Source organism: Chanos chanos, chromosome 14, assembly GCF_902362185.1.
Source record: "Chanos chanos chromosome 14, fChaCha1.1, whole genome shotgun sequence".
Classification (NCBI taxonomy): domain Eukaryota; kingdom Metazoa; phylum Chordata; class Actinopteri; order Gonorynchiformes; family Chanidae; genus Chanos; species Chanos chanos.
In genome coordinates this window covers 19427310-19448332 of record NC_044508.1, presented here as the reverse complement: position 1 = coordinate 19448332, position 21023 = coordinate 19427310, and the positions used below count along the sequence as shown (strand labels likewise).

Here is a 21023-nt window from a genome sequence, read left to right as displayed (position 1 = left end):
CTAAACGGCGATTTCGTCGTCCAGGCAGTCTGGCGGACTGTGCTTGTTTAGTACGTTGAGCAGACGCAGCGTGCTGTCATCCTGCTGCCCCCAGCTGTCACGCTCATCGCTCTCGTCCGTGTTGGACTCGTACTCAGACGCTATGCCCGACTCGCGGAACTTCAGCAGCTCCAAGCTACTGAGCAACTCGTCCCGTGTTGGGGAGATGCCCTGAGGGGGCTGGTCCTGGCCCTGGTCCTGCTGGGGTGGTCCCGGGAGGAAACGAAAACACTCGAACTTGACCAGACACTGGTCCCTACCTAAAGGGCTTCCCAGCGGCATGGCTAGCTGCGTCCCATCATTGAGCGTCGGTAGAGTGGTGTCCTCTGGTCGTGGGGTGGTGGGGTCACAGAGAACAGGGGGCACGTTGGCACGGAAGGTGATCTCAAGCAGACTGTCTTGTGATCCCACTAAAGAGAAAGAGAGAGAGGAGGGGAAAAATAATTATTTACCACCATACCATTTCTTGGGAAGGGCTTTAGGAGTGTATCCAGAGGAGAAAAAAAAACCAACAACTGGAAACTAAAGACCATTAAGCAATCTGATGTTGACTTGAACTTCTTTCTGGAAACTCCTGGTTTTCAGGTGCGTTTATTGGCTTGTGCCATTGCTTGGATCCATCAAAGAGGGAGTTTTGATGAGCCCAAGAATGACAAACTTCAAGAAGAAACAAATACTTATGAGTATTTGGGTATGGGTTTCTGGACTGTTTGGAATATGACAACTAGCCTTTCTGAGGACCTCCAAACTATCAGTGACATCCAAAGCTGCTATCACCAACATGACACAAAGAAGCCTCATGTTTACATTACTGTATCTTTGGAAAACGTCCTACAAACCACGGCACTATGAAGGAAAAATGATTCAGATATTACAAATTCTCAACACTGTGTCAGGGCAAATCTACCGTCTGTTTCGCTTGTTCCTGAATCTATCAGGCAAATCGAGGTTACATCAAAGGGACCATCTTGCACCTCAAGAAACAACCTAGAAAGTGCCAACGGGGAGTATTTTGGCTTGGTTTCTCAGATCTGGGACAAATTATTCCGGCGCTGCAGCGTGAGAGTGAGAAAGACGCTCGTTCAGGCACCTGCAGAATCATATGTTTAAACAGGCTAATGCATTTTTTACGTAGTGGCTGTGGTGTTGAAAGCCGTATATCACCTGGAATAAGTGCGAGACAGTGCATTAAGATGGGATGGAGAAACTGCACAGGACGGCCCTGCTCAACTGGGCGGCTTTTATCAGCTGCAAAATGGAGGCTGACGGCAGATGACAGCGGGACAGAAAGTGAGCGAACATGGTGATGAAGAAAGAGACAGAGAGAGAGAGAGAGGAGAGAGAGAGAGAGAGATAGTGAATGAAAGTGGGCGAGAGTGTGAGGAGTCAGACAGTGACAGAGAGAGGTAAAAACTAACACGGAAAAGCAGAATGGTTTGGCTTTTTGAGAGAAGTTAGCATGTGGAGGACTTGGGAGGGAGAGAGAGAGAAGTTGAGGAGAGATGAATGACAAAAAAAGTGGACAGCTATAGGTTTGGAAAGGCCCACTCACTGGACCCTTGTCCGGCTAGTCTGAGTTCCAGCTCCTGGATCTGTTTGACCAGTACGGAGATATGCTGGAGCAGATCTTTGTTCTGCAGCAGTAACTGGTGCACTCGGGCCTGGGCTTCAATCCTCGCCGCTGCTTCTGCAGAAAGCTGGTCCTTCAGAAGGTGGACCTGACAAAACACACACACATTAGAAAACATACACACACACACACACACACACACACACACACACACGCACACAGACACCTTCAATCCTTGACAATCCTTGCCTTGAAAGGGCTTCATTCAAAATGGATGAAATAGTCTCCAGGATTAGAAAATAAAAGTTCCAATTTCCATTAGAGACACCGTATGGCGCATTTCACCAATAAATCATTGAAACTTCAGAGAGAGATGAATCTTTCCTCAAAACCCACAGAGCTTTCAATAAAGACATCAGAAGACACTGAGCTTATTGAGACTGATGTAGCCGATGTCATAATGATTATTACAGACAGTTTTGCCTTTCTCAAAATCTCCTGTTCTTTTTTCATGGTGCGGATAAGAATGTATAAGAGGGAGAGACAATGAAAGAAAGAAAAAGAAAGAAATGGTTTCTTTCTAAAACTTTCTTTTACTTTGAGGACACGCACACCATTTGAAAAATGTTCTTATCAGGGTCAGCAGATTCAATCTGCAGAGTCTTAGAAAATCTCTGTCATTGATTTCAAAACAAAGGGAGAATCACAGGGTTTGAGCGAAACCACGGTAACACACAGGTATCATTCTGTTGTTGACGTCAAGAGTGATACCACCAATCTACTGAATTGGGCTGTACTAATTGGAGGACAAACACCGCTGGGGAGCTGACGACAGAATGGCCTCAGACAGGGTTTCACTAAGCTCCCATATGAGGGGGAGGTGAGAGAGCCCATTGAGATATATCTGATATATTTGCTTTATTAAACAACTTGGATTAAAAAAATGCATCTTCAAGATGACACTCCACAGGACTGGATGGCATTTTGATAGTGTTAGGCAGTTTTTATCCTCTGAAAATACAGTTTGCATGCCTTGAACAGATAATATCATTTGTATCCCTAACACAAGTTTGTGAGTGGAACTCCAAAAATCAAGCACCTAAAACTTAAAGAGCTCATATCAACAGACAGCCTTCTTTGTACCCTTAAACAATGACAGTGATCTAGAGAAATAAGAGCAGAAGCTAGCACACACACCGAGCATGATTCCGAGGAGAAAAAAAAGTTAAAATGCGACGCATCAAACGGTTCTAAAACGAATCACGCTCCGTCATCCAGCCTATTCCTCCACCTGGCTTTTCACATTTGTGTGTGTGTGTGTGTGTGTGTGTTTGTATGTATGTAAATGTGTGTGTGTTCGTGTGCATGGGCGCGTGTGTGTAATGCATTGCAATCTCCTCCAGGAGTCTGCTGATACTGCTCACAGATAACCATACACAGACATCCATTTCCTCTCTCAACCTGGCCTTTCATCATAGTGGTGGGGTATTTGCTATGGTCACTGTGCTGACCCAACCCCTCCTCAGACATGGGGGGGAGGTCATGGGATGATTTATAACCAAGTGTATGGAGAGTTCCTTCTGCACCAAGCTCACCCTGACAGCAAAATATATTCCTCAGACATAAGGCAATGAGCTGCTAGCCCTATTCCACCCGGGAATGAAACAATGAAAGTGAAAAAAAGAAAAGTATCCATCTTCTTTTACTACTTCAATATTAAATCGCGAGAGCACTGTAAAGGCTCACCTGTGTACAGATTCATAGATTCATCGCTCTGTGTGTGTGTGTGTGTGTGTGTGTGTGTTTCTGTAAGTTATCACGCACTGGAGAGTGACCATGATTCTGCAGTACAGCACAGAACATGGGTTGATTATAAATGACATAGTACACACACACACACACACACACACACACACACACCTCCCTCTCTCTCTCTCTCTCGCTCCCTCCTTCTCAGAGAAAAAGAAAAAAAAAATCATATCCACAACATTCCTCAGCTACATGGAATACTTCAGGTCTCAATCAAAGATGGAGACACATTTCCTGTCATGCTTTTGACCTGTTCCCATGTTTCCAGATGCAAACGAGAGAGGGAAAGACAGACTGATTTGATTCCATAACTAAACAGCCATTTTTATGAATGGCAGATTATGGTAAAAATATGCATTAAAAACTGAAGCTTAAATCCAGGTTTGATCCAGCATTGCCACAGGTACTAAGTACGTGTTATGGAGGCACAACTGAGCACTGAGCACTGGATTCACACTCATTGTTCTCAAAATACACATTTTTACTAACTGGTCTACCATCTTGACTGGCAACTTTATGCAGTCATCTAGCATAAATTCACAGCTCTGATGTAAGTGTTCAGAGAGCATTTGCATTAAATAGGAGTGTGTGACATACATATAAAATCATTCATGATAAAGATGATACTGCGCTGTCATATCACGATATTTTGATGTAGGCACGAGTGACGAGAGATATATATTAATAATTAAAATGATCCCCTCACGCGGTGGAGTTGGCATAACCTTAACTTTCCTTTGGTCAGTCAGTTATCCTAAAAACTATGTCTGCATCCCTGGTCCACCAGTGCACCCTCTGAGATCATAATCAGCACTGGAGGACACATCATCATCTGTTACTGCTCAACACTTAAGCCAGCATCTATTTGACTGATGCTTTGCATTCTGGTCAGAGAATCAAAAGCTGTTACGTGCGGCAGTCAGATACGTTCTCACTCATCTGAAAGAAACGAATGGAACGCTGTTTGTTTTCACTCTCTTTACATGTGTGATGGGTGACTGATGAAGCTTCGTATTCACACTAAAACTTTGCGCTGACTTTCAGCACTGAAGTTAGAATAAGGAGCTTGTTGACTTTCAGTACTGACGTTAGAATAAGGAGCTTGTTGACTTTCAGTACTGACGTTAGAATAAGGAGCTTGTTGACTTTCAGTACTGAAGTTGGAATAAGGAGCTTGTCTGGCAGGGTACGTCCTACCTCATTTGAAAGTTAATTTATTTGTGCTACTGACTGTTTACATTTATACTGAGCTTCTGAAGGATAATGTATTCTGTTTTACTGCTTACACTGCGTTTACGCTGAACGTTTAACACCATGTATGTTTAACTTTCTTATGTATTGTGTTTTTTTTTTTTTTTCCTTGTTAAAATCTGCACAATATGGTTATGTTTGCTGTTGGCTGCTTTTATTCATACGTCATATATTCATATGTTCATCATGACTATCGTTATCGCCAAAATATCCTTAAATATCGTGGTATTGTTTGAAGGCCATATTGCCCACTCCCACATCAGTGATGGAATATGTGACAGCTCATGTCCTCTGTTGTATAAGGACTCTGACACTCACAGTAACAAAGATGAACAAAGCCTGAGAAAGTTCAGCATCCAGCCCACAGATGTACTGGCCGTGTTCTAAGAGACCAGTGTTTAATGTCCCTATGGCCCAGTCTGCCTCAGTACTTTATGGCCCCGTGGCCTAGGCTGCCTTGGTACTTTCTAGGACAGTGCTTAGATTTTTTTTTTTTTTGTGCTTAGATTTTTTTTCATTCAGCTGTGAACAACTGATAAACATTTATTTACACTTACTGCACCCTGATTAGATTCACCGCTAATCAACTGGTTCAATCTTTCTGAACCATCTCATGAATAACTTTTTTTTTGTGGAAAATTTAATACATTCATTTTGAGATGAGAGTGCATTCCAGCTTCTCCATAAATACACAATGATCCAACCACCCAGGACAAACACTGTCCATGGCCCTTCAAAGAATGTTTTTTTTTTTTTACCACCCTGATCTTCTCCTGCATATTTGATTCATTTGTTTTAAAGAAGTCGGTTGGCAAACGCTACCTGCATATGACACCGGCCTAAATATGGTACGATTAAAAATGAGTTCTTAACCTTTTAAATTAAGGGGTTGTACATACCAAGTAACGCTGTCAGTCATGTTTAGCCAGCTGCAGATTCAATTACATCTAATTCAATCACATCTAATATATACTACAGCCATACATGAATATTACACACGTAATACATTTGTGTGTTCCTCTGCTTCAAATTACTTATACTTTGATATGTTTTAAAGCATGTATTTGGGTAATTTTTTAAATCATGCCCGAAGGACAACCATATGTTCCCAAATGAAAGAAAGGATGCACAACTGACGGAACACTGAGTGCTACTGGCTTTACAAAACAGACACATACTGACGGCTTGTCTACGTAGAAACTGTTCAAAGCCTTGATTGAGTACCTCAGTACTAGCTTAGACTGCCCAGTGATGTTCAGTGAGAGTTTTTACAGTTTTGGAAATAAGGCAAACAGAGGAGTTTGACTGTATACACAGGAGAATTACATTTATAAATAATTAATCACCAGTCAGCAGTTTGGCTACAAACCAGGCTCACATTAATCCATTTCCTGTCCATTCTGTTTATGAGATGTGTAAAAATTTTTAAACGGCGCCTAATGCTCTTCTCTGTTTTCTTTTCACTCAAAAAATAAGAATGAAAATGAGATCCTGCTCACCCCCTTCTCCCCCCCCCACCCCCCACCCCCGCCACCACAAAAAAGAGGGGGATGTGTTCTAGCAATACTTTTTCTCTCCAGTGGCAAGAAAAGCATTTTAATCTCATTACCGACTGAAAAAGGTTTGTGCTGTAATTCTCGCCCGGGAGCTCATCAAACAGAAATCCACATTGTGCATACATTAGATAAAGCTCCCACCAAAAGCAGCGTGGGCCACAGGGATGTTTCTATCCTTCTCTCAGTGGTCATCAGCACTTTGGGTCCGTGCTGTTCTCCGACAGAAAAGCTCTCAGCGTTTGGCATCAGCGGGTCTTTCCGCTGTCAAAAGAATGCTACTGACTGACCTTGAGAGAGCTCAACAGTCCAACAGTCACGAAAAAAAGACCGTTTCTGAATGTAGAGAAAAAAAAAAAATCAAATGGAAATGTTTTCAATCTAAACTGGGGTCAGTGGACAGTGACAGGTTCACACTTTTGATCATACGGCTACCTAACAATACAGCAAATCTCAAAGAACAGTGGGCATTGCTGCTTTTAGCTTTCTACAAAAATATCTGATAGGCGATTTTTGGTCTCATTGTTATCATCAACAGATAATTTTGGAATTCTGGTGAATTTGTGAGTTTCGGTAGGTCCACATAAGCCATTTTAACTAGTCAAACGGATATTCCAAATGTCACCATGCTGTATTTGATTCTTGTGTGTCATTATGAATATGAATTTTCATGGCCAACTTAATAACAGATGTAATTTGCCAAGCTCCATTCAACAGCAGCCTAGTTCATGAAGCGCCAAAATCTTTAGAAAGTATCAAACATCAGTGAAGTTGTAACATATCTCAACCTGTGCCTAATCTTAATCAAACGCTTCTTAGGGGGATGGAAGGCAGAGAGATTAAAACATTACATAAGTCTTAATGGTTCTCTCTGTGCCCAAAGCTTCTCCTATGTTTTGACTCTAAAAGGAGCAAAAGCCTTTTCATCTCTCGATGATTCTCCCTGAGGAGATGGAAGAGCCAAACAAATGGTGGAGGTGGCAGGGGGGTGGTGGGGGTGTGTGTGGGGGGGGGGGGGGATTAACGAGCAGTGATCGACGTGTTTGTCACCTCTTTGATGACACACTTCAAAAAGCCTTTCCCTCTTCCTCATTGGTTGGTGACATGATAGAGACAGCAGCAAAGCAACATCTTGTTTGCCTTGAGTGTGGAGCTCACTAGCTTGGATCCGTGTGCTTCTGATCAGACTCCTGACAAAGCGTCAAGGGAGAGGCATCAACCGCAGCCCTAAAATTCCTTCTCTGATTTCTTTCTGTGGAGGCTGAGGTGACGTGGGGTCTCTCACCCTGAGAGACAGGGGCAGAAAAGAGGCCAATAAAAGAAGAAGAACAAGAAAAATAAAACACCCTCCTTTCATCCACCCTCTCAGCTTTGAGCAGAGATCTGAGCCTCCGGTAGGAGAAATAAAAGTTTAACTTCTCACACTGTCTTTAAAGCCCTTTCTCCCTTCGGGTGCTTATTCTGTCCATGGCTCCTCGGCTGGAGCGTGAACCTGGCCAAAGAAGTTCAGTGGCAGGCTTCTCAATGGCCCAGATAACTAGCATAAACCAGCCTGAAACCCAGGGGGGACTCAACCAGTGAGGACACATTAAGCCCTGAGATGTTTATGCCCCCAGCTGGGCAGAGACTGGTCTTAAATCCATCTCTTAATGGTTAACACTCTGACCGAGGGTTGGCTGGCAGCCGGGCTGGAATAAGCCGTCGCAGGTCGGGAACCACCGGGGAGAACGAGCAGACATTAACGTCTCGCCCTCTGGAGACTTTTCTGAGTTGGTGTTCCATCAAATTCAGGGCTGAAATAAGCGACTGTTGGATGGATGAAGAAAAAGGCCAAAATCCTGACCGTGGCATATGTTGCTATGTCTCATCAGCTCACAGGTGAATGTGGAGCTAGAACGGTAAGGGAACAAAAGCCTTCGTGTATGTGTGTTGTCAAATGAATGGATGCTTGAATAGTTACAGGGAGGGAATATACCATACATGTGTTTGATATGGGTGCACCGTAACAGGAACAATAGTACAGAACATGTGATCCAATAAAATGAACTAAAAAAAAAAAAAAAAAAAGCGTCAAATTGCTTCTTATCGCATGTATAATACCACCGAAATTCCATTTTAAAGCCGTGGCATTTCTGTAATTGGGAATTTTAGCCTGGATTCTCGCGATTATTGTGTTTGTGCTCACCGGCTTAATAAACTTCAACAGCAGGTTCACATGACCCATAACAAGGAGGAAATTAGCTTTGCTGAGCCAACACAAACACAGCTAAAGAGCATCATCACAGGAGCTAGAGAGCCAGTCTGACACACAGCCCTAAATGACAAACAGTTCTACAAGTGAGTGTGGAGGTGTTCCTTTCCACGCTCTCCTTGTTTCCCCTGGCCTTCCTATTTCTCCTTTTTTTCATATGACAAGCTCTGGCAAAGACAGGATATTCATCTGATGAGAGCTGTGATCCAATAAGCTTTATACGCGCTGTAAATTATGAATGAGACTTCAATTGGGAAATAAACAGTTGGCCTTGCCTTTCTGAAAAGAGATCATCCTGTTTCCTGACAAGTTTAGCAATGTGTGTCATCAACACTTGCAAGAAGGCAGAATTTCTTATATCGACTGCAACTGAGTGTTTATTTTTATTTATTTATGTATTTCTTTGGCCATGGCTACATTCTGGAAAGCTTACAAAGTTCAGCAAATTCATACGTAATGCTTGGGAAATGGTGAAAAACCTTTCTAAGGCTTTTCTTCCCCCCCAGTGGCTGAATATTGGTTAGAATGATGAATGTATGGGATTCCCCTGACACACTATCACAAACAGGTTATTGTAATCCTCATGACAAACTGACATGCCATGATAACAGTTTAACTGACTCTCATATAAAACACTATTATCTAGATTTATTAAAATGTCATTATCTTGATTTATTCAGGCATGAAAATGTTTTCTCAGCAAACAGGTTTCAATTTCCTCAAACTGCAACATTATATCTTCACTGCATCAGAAAGAATTCCGGTTTACTTTCATACACTGATCCGTACCCCCCCGGTTCTACTGCGTATGCTCCGTTTTCGAGGCTGCGGACTAAAAACTATAACCTTCGCCTTGACATTCCTGGAATGGAAATGAAAATGAAAAAAAAGGAAACAGTCCTTATCTGACGCTCTAACCAGGTCTCTGATCAGCCTTAAGGAGATGTTCAAACCATGAGATCTGTTTTACTGTCTGTTTTTATACAGGGGCATGAGGAAGATGTCTCAGGCGCCTGTCCATGTGTTCATGTCTACACACACACTTCACATGTTCTCTTCCAGTGGATCATTTTAAATCGATTCCTACTGGCTTTTCACTCAGTCTCCGTACTTAATGTATATTGCACTATACACACATAATGTAGTGAACGTTTTTATGCAACATTTCTTCTGTTGATACACGTATTTGATGAATAATTTAGAAATGCATAGACCGCTCACATCCAATATAGGCGAAAATGATTAAGCTTATTTGAAACATGCGTAACATTGCTGTGAGCAGAGTAAGCTTAAGACATTCTGTTCCAATGATTTGCTTTTGACAACGTAACTGTTTGATACTGACCAAAACGGAGGAATGCGTGCATTTCTGTGATTTAAAACAAAACAAAAAAAATGAAGCAATCTGTTGCTCCTCTGGTGTAATTACCCTTCACATGGCGTGTCACTGTAGACTGATGTAGCAGTGTTTTGGCTGCGTGCAGTATGGGCTCTCACATTCACTGCTAGCCCTTCAGCATTTTCTGATTGAGCGTTTTGCAGATTGAAGCTCTGTTCTTAAAAACCAATCACACCCATCATGAAAAACAGGCCGGTGTAGCCGTGGGAGAGCAGAAGTGAACACTCTACAGACAATCACTGACCATTAGTCAGTCAAGTGTCAGCTAAACAAGAAAAGACTTTGTCCTCACACGCCTCTCTGTGAAACCGCTATGTTATACAGGAGTGATTCAAAAGAACACTACAGCTAAAGTTCAGCTATAAACTAAGTTTCTAAGTACACAACATTATCCAACATCATTGCTTTGGTAGGACATTTTGAGGGAACAGAAGGCACAGGCAGCCACGTGGAGAGCTGTCTGTTGGCATGTAGAGCTGTCTGTCGGCATTACGTGTCAGTTTGTTGTTACGTGTGTTTTGCTTTGTTAAAGCCTCGTGCGTGTTGAGTGGACAGTATATTCTGACCTGTGCCACTGCCACCTGGGTCTGCTGCTGCTGCTGGGTGAGCTGCTGCTGCAGGAGCTGGATTTGGTGGTGGACAGACAGCGGCGTGCTGGCCGGCAGCTGGCTGGAAGACGGCAGGAGCATTTTGGGAGTGGCCAGCAGGATCGAGGGTTCTTCAGAGACCTGAGGAAAGAGCAGAAACAAACAAACCAGTAAGTTTGAATCTAAGGAGACGTGGAAATAAAGGGTGTCCCCAGTGTGATTCAGACTGGGGTGTATTTTTGCCTGGTTTCTGAGGATGTCTTCATGCTGTTGTTATCTCTTACGATGACTGGGATACTATGCTAATTCTTTTTGTATAATTTTGTCTTACGTGACACTTGAGATAAAGACATTGTCTCCATGAATCGAGTGAAAATGCAGAACATAGGTCTGTTTATATCATCAGCTTTCATACAACACACAGAAAAAACAAACAAACAAACAAACAAAAAACACCACCACACAACGACAATATTGAAATGTCTTGGAAGATGTATGCATTGGGAATAGCAAAAAAATCATCAACGTGATTCAAACACTGCAGATACAAAGCTAGTTTATACAGACGTGTATCAGATGTACTGCTACACAAATCCACAGAGAAACTGGAGGACAGGCAGTGAAAGTAAAAACAAGCTGTCAGAAACATGCTCTCTCTCTCCCTCGACACAAATCATATCTTGCTGCCTGACTCTGCATTTTAAAAAAACTAGTTCAGGGTTTCATCTATAATGTCACTTGATCTATAATGTCACCATAACCCTCTCACTGAAAACACATTCTCACGAACACACCCTCATTAAAACACCGTTTCACTGAAAGGTTTGTTTAGCCTTTATCAGTCCTCCAGTCCCGACTACTTTGGCACAAACCGAGCTCTTGAAAACCTCGAAACCTACAAAGTCGCCTCTCCTCTTTGTGGTCGTGGTGCTAGATTACAGACCAAGATTTCAAAAGCCGGCTATGTTCTCTCAGAACATAGTGTCCTCTACATCTTCCTATTCACGCCTCCAACAAGGATGGACTGCTGATTCCTGGGTTGTGCTGTGGTCAGTTAACCAATACCCTGCACTGAGCTCGGGGAAAAAATTAATGAGAGAGTCGCAGTCGGTCTCTAGCCACACTGCTTACCTAACAAACAGAAGGCATTGAGGGAAACAGAGCAGCTGGTCCAGAGACACTGACAGATTGGTGATATTTCCTAACGCGGTTGGCTTGTTTATGTCTAAGAGACTGAGATGAAAATATGTTAATATCGGTGGTCTGGAGTTGACCTCCACATGCACTCTGGCTTTGCCAATCTCTGCAGTCAGGCAATGAGACGCACTTCAGAGCGTCAGCCCTGTTTATGCCGAGCTGAGACTGATCCCTGGAGCATCCTTCCCAGGCCGGCCGTTGCTAAGGTGGAGACAGACACTGAGTCACCTAAGCAAAGGCAGCAGAGAGAGAGGAGAAGAGAGGAGAGGAGAGGAGAAGCGAAGAGAGGAGAGGAGAGGAGAGGAGAATAGAAGAGAGGAGAAGAGAAGAGAGGAGAGGAGAGGAGAGGAGTAGGTTTTCCAGCCTACACATGTTCAGAGAGAAGCCTTTACTCAGCGCCATGCCTGACCCTCTCAAGGTTATCAGTTACTGGCTCAAGGGTAAATCACGCTCCATATGGTACTCGCCGCGTTAACTGAGTTTAACTGCGGCCTGCGGTACAGTTAGTTAGCTTTTCCAAGACCGTTGCATGCTTCATTAGTCATCCTCTGGTGCCGGTAAAGGTGGATGGGGGATGAAAATGAACGGCGATAACATGGCAGTACAGAGCCCATTTTACACCGAATGCCTTTTACACCTGTCCCCAGGCCCCAGTCACGGCTTCAGACGCTTAGTTCAATCACTCTGTGGTGGATGAGAACCGAACCCATAGGGAGACAGAGAGGGGAAAGAAGGCGCGGCAGGGGTGGGGGTGGGGGGGGGGGGCGGTAAGGGATGTACAAAAGCTTTGGCCCTTTGGTTTTTCTGACCGTGGAGAAGTGTACCATGACACCCTTCACCTGCCATTACAGTGAAAGGCCCTCGCTCTTTTCAGAAGCATTCATTATGTCTGAGACTTGTGTATTGACCTGTACTGTCCCAAGGGGCCCACAGCTGCACGCTCAAGAGAACTCCATCTCCGTCCCAAAACGGACCCCCTTTGACACTGAAATACTCTGTCATTTCACAGCACGGGATTTACCAAACAGAGCAATGAGAAACAGTGTGTATGAGTCTCAATAACACTTTCAGACTCTCAGATGAAAAAATGCTTAAAACGATGGTCTCTTTCATTTAAACATGCATGTTTCTCATTACTCAAGAGTCCCTTTGAAAACCCAGTGTAAGACAAATTACCCAGTTTCATAGTCTTTGTCCCCACAAGTACTGTGGTTAGGTTAACCAAATGCTCCTGAGTTTTCCACTCTTAGAGTCATGACTATGGATACATTGAGGTTCACAAAGAGGCTAAATTTATTAAAAAAAAAAAAATGCATTTGACCAGTAAATTATTTGTTGTTAGTATATGTGCCCAATTACTGCCACTGGAACAGAAACAGTTTCATACAAATCCTAAACTGTTGCTAGGCAACAGAGGATTTACTTATAATTGTCAGTTTTAACTGCAAACAGGCAACCAAAACTCACCCAACCAAAACTAACAAGAAATAGACTGTATATTAAAAATAACTTTCTGTGGGAATGCTAGAAATGCCAAAGTCAGTTAGTGCAATGATATTTTAACAAGGTATGATAAATGAATCATAACTGCAGCTATATCAGGAAATAAAACACAGTTCCGAGCTGTTTCAGCCAATCAGTGCTAATGACTGGAATAAAATAAAAATGTAAAGCACAATTTAAGTTACGACGTCCACGCGGTTGTAAAAATCATGGTCATAATTCACACAGACAGTAAACAAGTACCTGTCTGACTGCAGTAGGTATTGTTGGGGATAGCATGGTAGGTTTCAGGGACAGTTAGACGTACAAGTTGCCCCCCCCCCCCCCCCCCCCCCCCACCCAATAGCTGTGTCAAAAGTCTCCTACTGGGGGCCTCTGGGGCCCATCAAAAGGGCTGTCCACCACTGTGAACTAAACCCTGTGTCTAAACAGCTGGCAGTGCTCTTAAAAGCATGTTTATTTATTCTGCATCTTTTTCAGTGTCCTTGACAGACTTAATCTGGTTGATCCATCTCACTGCAACGACAACCATGCAGCGGCGGATGCCTGGAGAGCAGGAAGGAGTGAGTGAGAGAGAGAGAGAGAGAGAGAGAGAGAGAGAGAGAAAGATGAACCCAGGAGATAGAGAGCTTGTTCACTCTTCCTCTCATGGTGATTATATCCCACTCTCTGTCATCCATCAGAATCTGCCAGTCCTCACCACGCCCCACTGTATCCAGAGATGGATCACAACACCAGCATGTTCGCCCTGCTTTCCTCCTCTACGCCCAGCCAGCTTTTGATTGCAAACAAAACAAAAAAAGAAAGAAGAAGAAGAAAAAAAAAAGAACTGTGAATGGTGGCAGGTTTTGTTAGGAACGAACAGCTCTTATGGGATCAAACTATTTTGGTCAAGGTATCCCAGCAAAATGAAAAATAAACACTCTGTGGCCTCTGTATCTTGGCAACCATTCATAACAGGAAGGGAACGCTCTCAGCCCAGGGTCTTGGAATAATGCTTGACGGAAACATATTTTCCCCAGTGTGCGTCGTGTGAAACAGCGGGAAGGTTTGTATGTGGACCTCATTGTTACAGTGTCTTTTAATGTGTGGCTAACGCAGCTGTTGCTACAGGAGACGGTGTGAAACTATGAGAGCTGCCGCGCTGGAGAGTTAGCACGTGTTGAACAAGCAGGGACAACATACCAGCAGAGGCACAAATCTCCCCTTATCTGTGACACTTGCTCAGAGCCATAAGCCCTGCTGGCTCGGACTGTGGAATTGTGATGCTAGGAATAGCTCGCATAGTAAACAAGAGGGCTACTGGTGCACATATAAACTGGGCTGGTTCCACAGGGCAGCACTGGCCTGCAGGCATACCACCTCCGTTCGAACGAAACCGAGTTAATGGGGATGTGTGCTTTAAGAGTGACAGACTGTGATTAAAGGGTTAAACAGAGCTAGGGCACTGTTCTTTCAGATCAGCAATTCCTCCAAAAAAACCCCCCCCCAAAAAACAGGGACTTCATGTTGAGCCTCCGGAAGCTTCCGAAATAGACTAACCTAACGAATACTAAAGATGAATGTTAAATGTCATCGTAATACATTAGCACGGATGGGAACTCTCAAGGGGTGATATTACTCATTCATCTGAAATGGCAGTTAAACATACAGTTAAATAAATAAATTAAAAAAAAACAACGACGGGACAAAAGAGCTGTTTCGAAAGACGCCCGAGAGAGAAACGTTGAACTATTTATGTGAAATCTATTTATGGGGGGAAAAGCTTCGAGGGCAAATACAATGGCAGAGTGGCAGACAGCAATCTTTACCAACTTCTTTTTTATCTGTAGTTGTTGTGTCTGGGCTGTTTTTTTTTGTTGTTGTTGTTGTGTGCAAAGTCTCAGTAGACGGCGAGAATTTGAAATGAGTCCAAACCATTGTGCTGTTGGAAAAAAAAAAAAAAAAAAAAGAAAAGAAAAGAAAAAAAAAGAAGAGCAAGGGCAGATGTGCTTGAATAATAATAAAAAAAAAAACATGTTTTTTTAAAAAAAAAAAAAAAACAGTTTTATCTGTGTCACAATGGGCCAATGATGAATCACCAAAACACTTACTGTGGTTTGACCCCCAAAAACACAGATGGAAGAAGTTGCTACGTTAGTTTTAACAACTTCATCTCAGCAACATTCTTGTACTTTCTTATACCCTACGGAAAAACACAGACTGAAGAACATGTCCTAAAACCCCCATCAGCACCACGTTCACACAGTCAAGAGAAGCCGCCTCTCACACGTCAGTCTCTAGAATGTATTTGTGTGCTCATTCACGAGGGCCTCCGTCATGGCAGTTATGGAAAGGCAAGGTTTTTCCAGAATGCATTTGCTCCCATTAAACTGTTATAAAGAGAAACCAGCAGGTAAGAGAGATAAGCTTGTATAGGATCGAGTCAATAGGTGGAAGAGATGAGTCGTTTGAGCGAGAGTAAGGCGAAGATCACAGAGGATGTTCGGTCTCACACATGGATGCACCGCCTAATGGATCCGACTGTGACGACACACCTGCTGAAACGAGCTCCCTGTCCATCACCCTGTCCATCACCGGGCCCGTTCCAGCTGCCTGGTCCGTCCCCATAATAGACCTTACAGAACGCGTTCCGGCAAAGTCATTTCAAACTTAAAAAACCTCTGCTTGTATACATAATGGTGTAAATTTGAGTAGTCTGTGTTCCTAAATACTGTTCTTTACAGGCAATAAAAGAAGGGTAAAAACAAGCTTTTCTATTTTTTTCTGAGCCTCTTTTTTCTCTCAGTTCAGCAGAAAGGACGCTGATATACTTTCATTTGACTAAAAGAATGTTATTAGTGACATCAAATGGAGTTGGTGAGAGACACTCCTGTCTGTCGGTGTCAGTTCTCAGAAGCTGGAGGCTGACAGTGAGCACACAGCGTGTCGACCGCACTACCATGTGCAATGGCTAACTTCACATGCAGTGTGTGGAGGGGAGAGAACCAGGCTGAGATTTTGCACAGGGGCAAGAGAGAGTCAGTGACACACAGCCAACAGAAAACACAGGCTGAATTCTTCCCTTCATAAATAAACCACACTCTCAGTCATTACTATTGAATGACAGCCTCAATATTGCTCTGGCTACCCAGCCAACCTTCTCAAACTCCCCTCGGACCGCAAATCAGCAGCTAAGCTTTACCCAGCCAATATTTCATATCGTATCTTGTGCTGTGTGGAGCTCCCTTCACAAACATTTCACTTTGTTGGTTTGTTTGTTGATCTGACACAGCTAGACGTTCCACCTTTAATGAGGGGAGCGTGGACGCACTGGGGCGGCCCGCTCTACCGACGCCAGGTTTCACATTACATTTTAATATAAAGCCCCTCTCAGACACACAGGCCTCTTTTAAAGGCGGAGCCGGTCATCTGATGGCCTGGGAGATGCCACTGCTCCGTGACAAACGGGGCCAACGGATGACAGCCAAGCCCTGGCCCGGCGCCTCGAAACACAGCCAAAAAACCCCATCATGAAGTGCGCAGTGTCACCACTCTTCAGATCCTGTTATTTGCTGTTTGTTAGTCGTGCAGCGCCTCTGCACATTCAGTATGAGGTACCGCTTCAGCAGCCGCCTGGCCTCAGAACAGAACAGAACAGAACAGAACAGAACACAACACAACAGAACAGAACAGAACAGAACAGAACAGAACAGAACAGAATAGAATAGAGCAGAACAGAGCAGAACAGAACAGAACAGAACAGAACAGAACAGAACAGAACAGAGCAGAACAGAACAGAACAGAACAGAACAGAACAGAACATAAACAGAACAGAACAGAACAGAACAGAACAGAACAGAATAGAATAGAGCAGAACAGAGCAGAACAGAACAGAACAGAACAGAACAGAGCAGAGCAGAGCAGAACAGAACAGAACAGAACACAACAGAACAGAATGGGATAGAACATCTTTATCGTCATTGCCTATCGTCAAGTACAATTTTCACTGCACAAGTACAATGAGATTAGGTTTGCAGCTCCCGTACTCAATGCTATAAAAGACAATAAATAAGGTAAAAATAGAACAATAAAGAAATAAGATAAAATAGCAATGCGTGGGACAAAAAAAAAGTAGTGGGCTGTATAATCAGTGTCCATCGGCAGTGTGCAGGCCCGCCGGACGAGATGCCCAGGGAAAGAGGCTAGGGTTTTGAAGCAGGCCTACCGTTAAGAAGGACTGATCCATCATCGTAAGTAATACAGTTTGGTTGTGTGAAGACCACAAACAACTTCAGAAATATTTTCCAAACGAGCAGAGAGCAATCATTGGTACAGAAAAAAAAAGAAAGAAAAAGAAAGAAAAAAAAACGCCTTTCCTGTTCTCAATTAACTGGAGCAGCAGGAAGAGATTCAGTTTACACAGTGAGCATGAAAGTTTGAACATTTCTGCAGGCAGGAAAAGGACACGCAGGGAAATTCTCTTTAAGCTGTTTGTTTGTTGTCTTTGCTTGTCAAACAAACAAAAACACACAAACATACAAACAGCAGGGTATACCTCTGAAACAAATACATAACCCAAAACAAAGCAGCCAGAAGCCCTGACAAAACAACACAGAAAAGCCTAAAGAAAGTGAGTGAAGATAAACTCAGAGAGACCCACTCAGCACAGTGGCTCAGTATGCTCTGTCTGGACCACTGTATCTACCCCAACACTTCCCAAACTGCATTTAAGAGTGTTTACTTCGTCAAATCAGTGTCAATATGACACTCAATGTTTCTCAGTGAATGAAACAAATGACAGAGGAGATACTCCGCTTTGTCTTTTCTTTGCACTCTTACAGTGAAAATAATGGTATTGAAGAACTAAGGACCAAGATTTCAGCAGAGTTAATGGGCTGTGTACCACCATTTGCAGTTGTGACTTTTATAATGTAAATTCTAATACTCATTTGAACATGTAAACACAGTCAAGCAGGGGAATTATTCATCAAAAAACCAAACAAAAGCTGCCAAAGTCCCAAAGTGGACAGGGTACATCCACGGTGCAGAAGTCAGACATGACTGATTCCTGATTGATTCATTAAGGCTTTTGAGTCTGTCAGCTCTCTTCCAGAATGACTGCTTATTCATCCACACAGACTCTGACTCACTGGCCATTTGACTCGAGCACATCCCTAGTACGGATGTCACATTTTGTTGTGTCAAAGATGTTATGATAAACCAAGTTGAGTGAAAAACATTTCAACATTGAACACACACAACTGTCCAACTCTGGAAAGTGCAGTTTGATCCAGAGTGTCTAAATGTGACATAAAGTTCAGGGTTAAAAAGTCAAATATCTGTCAAGTGATGACATCATCCATTCTGCCAACAAAGCAGACTGAATGTGTCAGTGTCACAGAGAGCTTCCCCGGTTATTTGGCAAAGGCTGAATGACACCATAGCAAACACACTCCAGCCAATAGAGTCTGGGCTTACACGGATGGGATGGCTAGTGGTATCAGGCCCTGTCTGAATTGACACTGGCCTACCTTGCCTTGGGGCTGGAGAGCAGATATCACAGTTTTCCATTCCACTTCATTAAAACAGGATTAAATGTGAAACTGTCTCTGAAACCCCACAGCGGAGGCGGCTTACAGTGAGTCAGGCCCTTTTTTTTCACCTGCTGAGGGCACAATTACACTGTAGCGTAAAGAAAAAAAAACACTTCCCAGTGATTATGGAATGGGCTGAGAATTACCTTGCAGGACTAGTGGCATATGGCAGATCATGCTTCAATCCTGCCCATTAATCACACCAATGAGTACGAGTGCTCAGACAGCAGAGACAATCTGGCTTTCCAATTTCCTGAAGAATACAAGCATGTCTTATCGTCCAAAGGCATGACAACTACCTCATAGGTAGCACACGCTGCCATTAATCACGCTAGTGAAATGAGTAAGACCAATGGCATATATCAGCCTTGGAGCACTAACGCACACAAATATAAACAACTAAGACATATCTGACGCAGGGAACACTATCCCTCAGTCTCCAGCGGCTGGCGTTCTGACTATCTGAAGGAGAGCGTTTTACGGACAGCGGTAGAGCACAAGCATGTTGATCTGCCTCCTGGTTAAAGAACTCCTTTTAGTGCTTGCATTGTCTAGACTCCTCCCACTTCACTCTCTACTGGGGACTAATTAGAGTCAAGGAGGGTCTGTCATCCTGCCGGGGATATCACATAATCATCTACTCCTTAATAAGAGCTTTTTCTCCCTGTTCTGTCGAGGCCGTACGCGCGCTGCTCCGTCGGGCGAATAAGACGAGAGCTGCATACATGAGCCCGCGTGAAAGGCGGTTAAAAACTCCGAGCTACAAAACACAAAATAACAGACAACTGCACAGGGAATTACCCTTTAAACTCTCCACTCAGGAAAAGCAGGCTAGCGGCACTAGCTAAACATTCACAGAGCAAAATGTACCACTGGGCTACTGGAGCATTTGCTCGGCAAAGTCTACACTGGAGTAAACTGGAGAACTGGTTGTGCAAATGCTACTCAGATTCACACGTTAAAAAGCAGCCGTACGTGTCTCTACCTTTTTGTCCTTGCTGTCATCCTCTTTGGCGGCGTCCAGGTCGGTGACCCCGCGGTTAAACTCGTCCACCGTGCTGTCTGGCAGGGGCAGCTCCTCGGCATCGATATCCGTTTCCTCGGCAACCGTTTTCTCCGCGCCGGTCAGTTCTCGGGCTGGGGAAGCCAACAGTTAGTTATCAAAACACCACCTCCCCTCAAAAAACAGTTTTTGGTGTCAAAACTTCAAACTTCATGCCGCATTGAAGATGGAAGTATAGTTAAATGCCCTACAGCTGTCTGTGGCCTGAGGGAAAGTTTGCAGGAGTTAAACAGAGGGAAATTTGGCACCATAATGCAGTACTTCTCAACTCAGTCCTCATAGCCTCCTGTGCCCTCTACACAGTTTTATTTTAGCATTGCACATCACATCGACTTGTCCTGATCAGTGAATACACAAGCAGGGGAAGATTTGAATAAGGTTTGTTAATGCAGGACTGAAACAGAAATGTGCTAGAGGCAATGTTATTGAAAACTGCTTTGAGAGACACAGCTGGAGATAGAAGACCTCAGCATCCTTGTCTGAAATTCTCTCACTGAAAGTTCCTCTTTTGTCGGCTTAAAACGATAACCTCATAAACCGGTTCTCTTAAAATGATAAAGAACCCTCCTATAAACTGGTTCTTTAGCTGTAGTCCCTTGCAGCTGACGATAACGATGAGTTGTTTCCCGGTGCTAACGAAAGTGCTGGCGTGGATGATGGTGGAAAGGGAGGGAGCAGCGTGTGGGTGAGATAGAGCTCATCTGCATTTGAAAAGGGTCCTGACTGTTGAGTGCTTAGATTGCACGGATATTCAGGCATCTGTACTCCAAACCTGAGGAAAGAGCTTTCCCTCATGTGTGTGTTCTCCATCAGACCTGCAGCAGGGTACACTCTTATCATTGTCAAGCCCCGATGAACCACAGTAGATCCTTTCTTCTGTCCTACACCCAGGGCTCCCACTAAAAACTCCTTAGTCCTAACCAGAAAAAGACTCTTCTCCCCTGACAGAGTTTGACTGGTGGTTTCAAAGAGACATTCTGATTTCATCCTGACGGATCGGTTTACAAGTTACAGGAGGATGTCTGAGGGGTTTAAAAGTAGACAGCAGACAAATGATAGAAGAAGAAGGGATTACTGGAATCTCCAAGGGGAGAAAAAGGAATGGAGATAGAGGGATGAGAGCCAAAAAATTGGTGAATGCTATTTTTACGGTTTCTGTTCCAAGCCTCAGGTACTCTTGAGTCCTCTTAGACACAGGAATGAACAGAGAATTATAAGTTACCCA

At 43.6% G+C, this 21023-nt stretch overlaps 1 protein-coding gene across 1 annotated transcript in view; it reads right to left on the bottom strand.

Annotated features, from left to right (window-relative positions):
- nos1apa (nitric oxide synthase 1 (neuronal) adaptor protein a) overlaps positions 1-21023 on the bottom strand; it is a 75805-nt gene continuing 54782 nt past the window's right edge. The window contains exons 7-10 of the mRNA XM_030791883.1: positions 19721-19872; positions 10439-10600; positions 1592-1757; positions 1-449 (exon numbers count right to left, since the gene is read on the bottom strand). Coding sequence (XP_030647743.1) covers positions 1-449; positions 1592-1757; positions 10439-10600; positions 19721-19872 — 929 coding nt within the window. The remainder of the gene's footprint in view (positions 450-1591; positions 1758-10438; positions 10601-19720; positions 19873-21023) is intronic.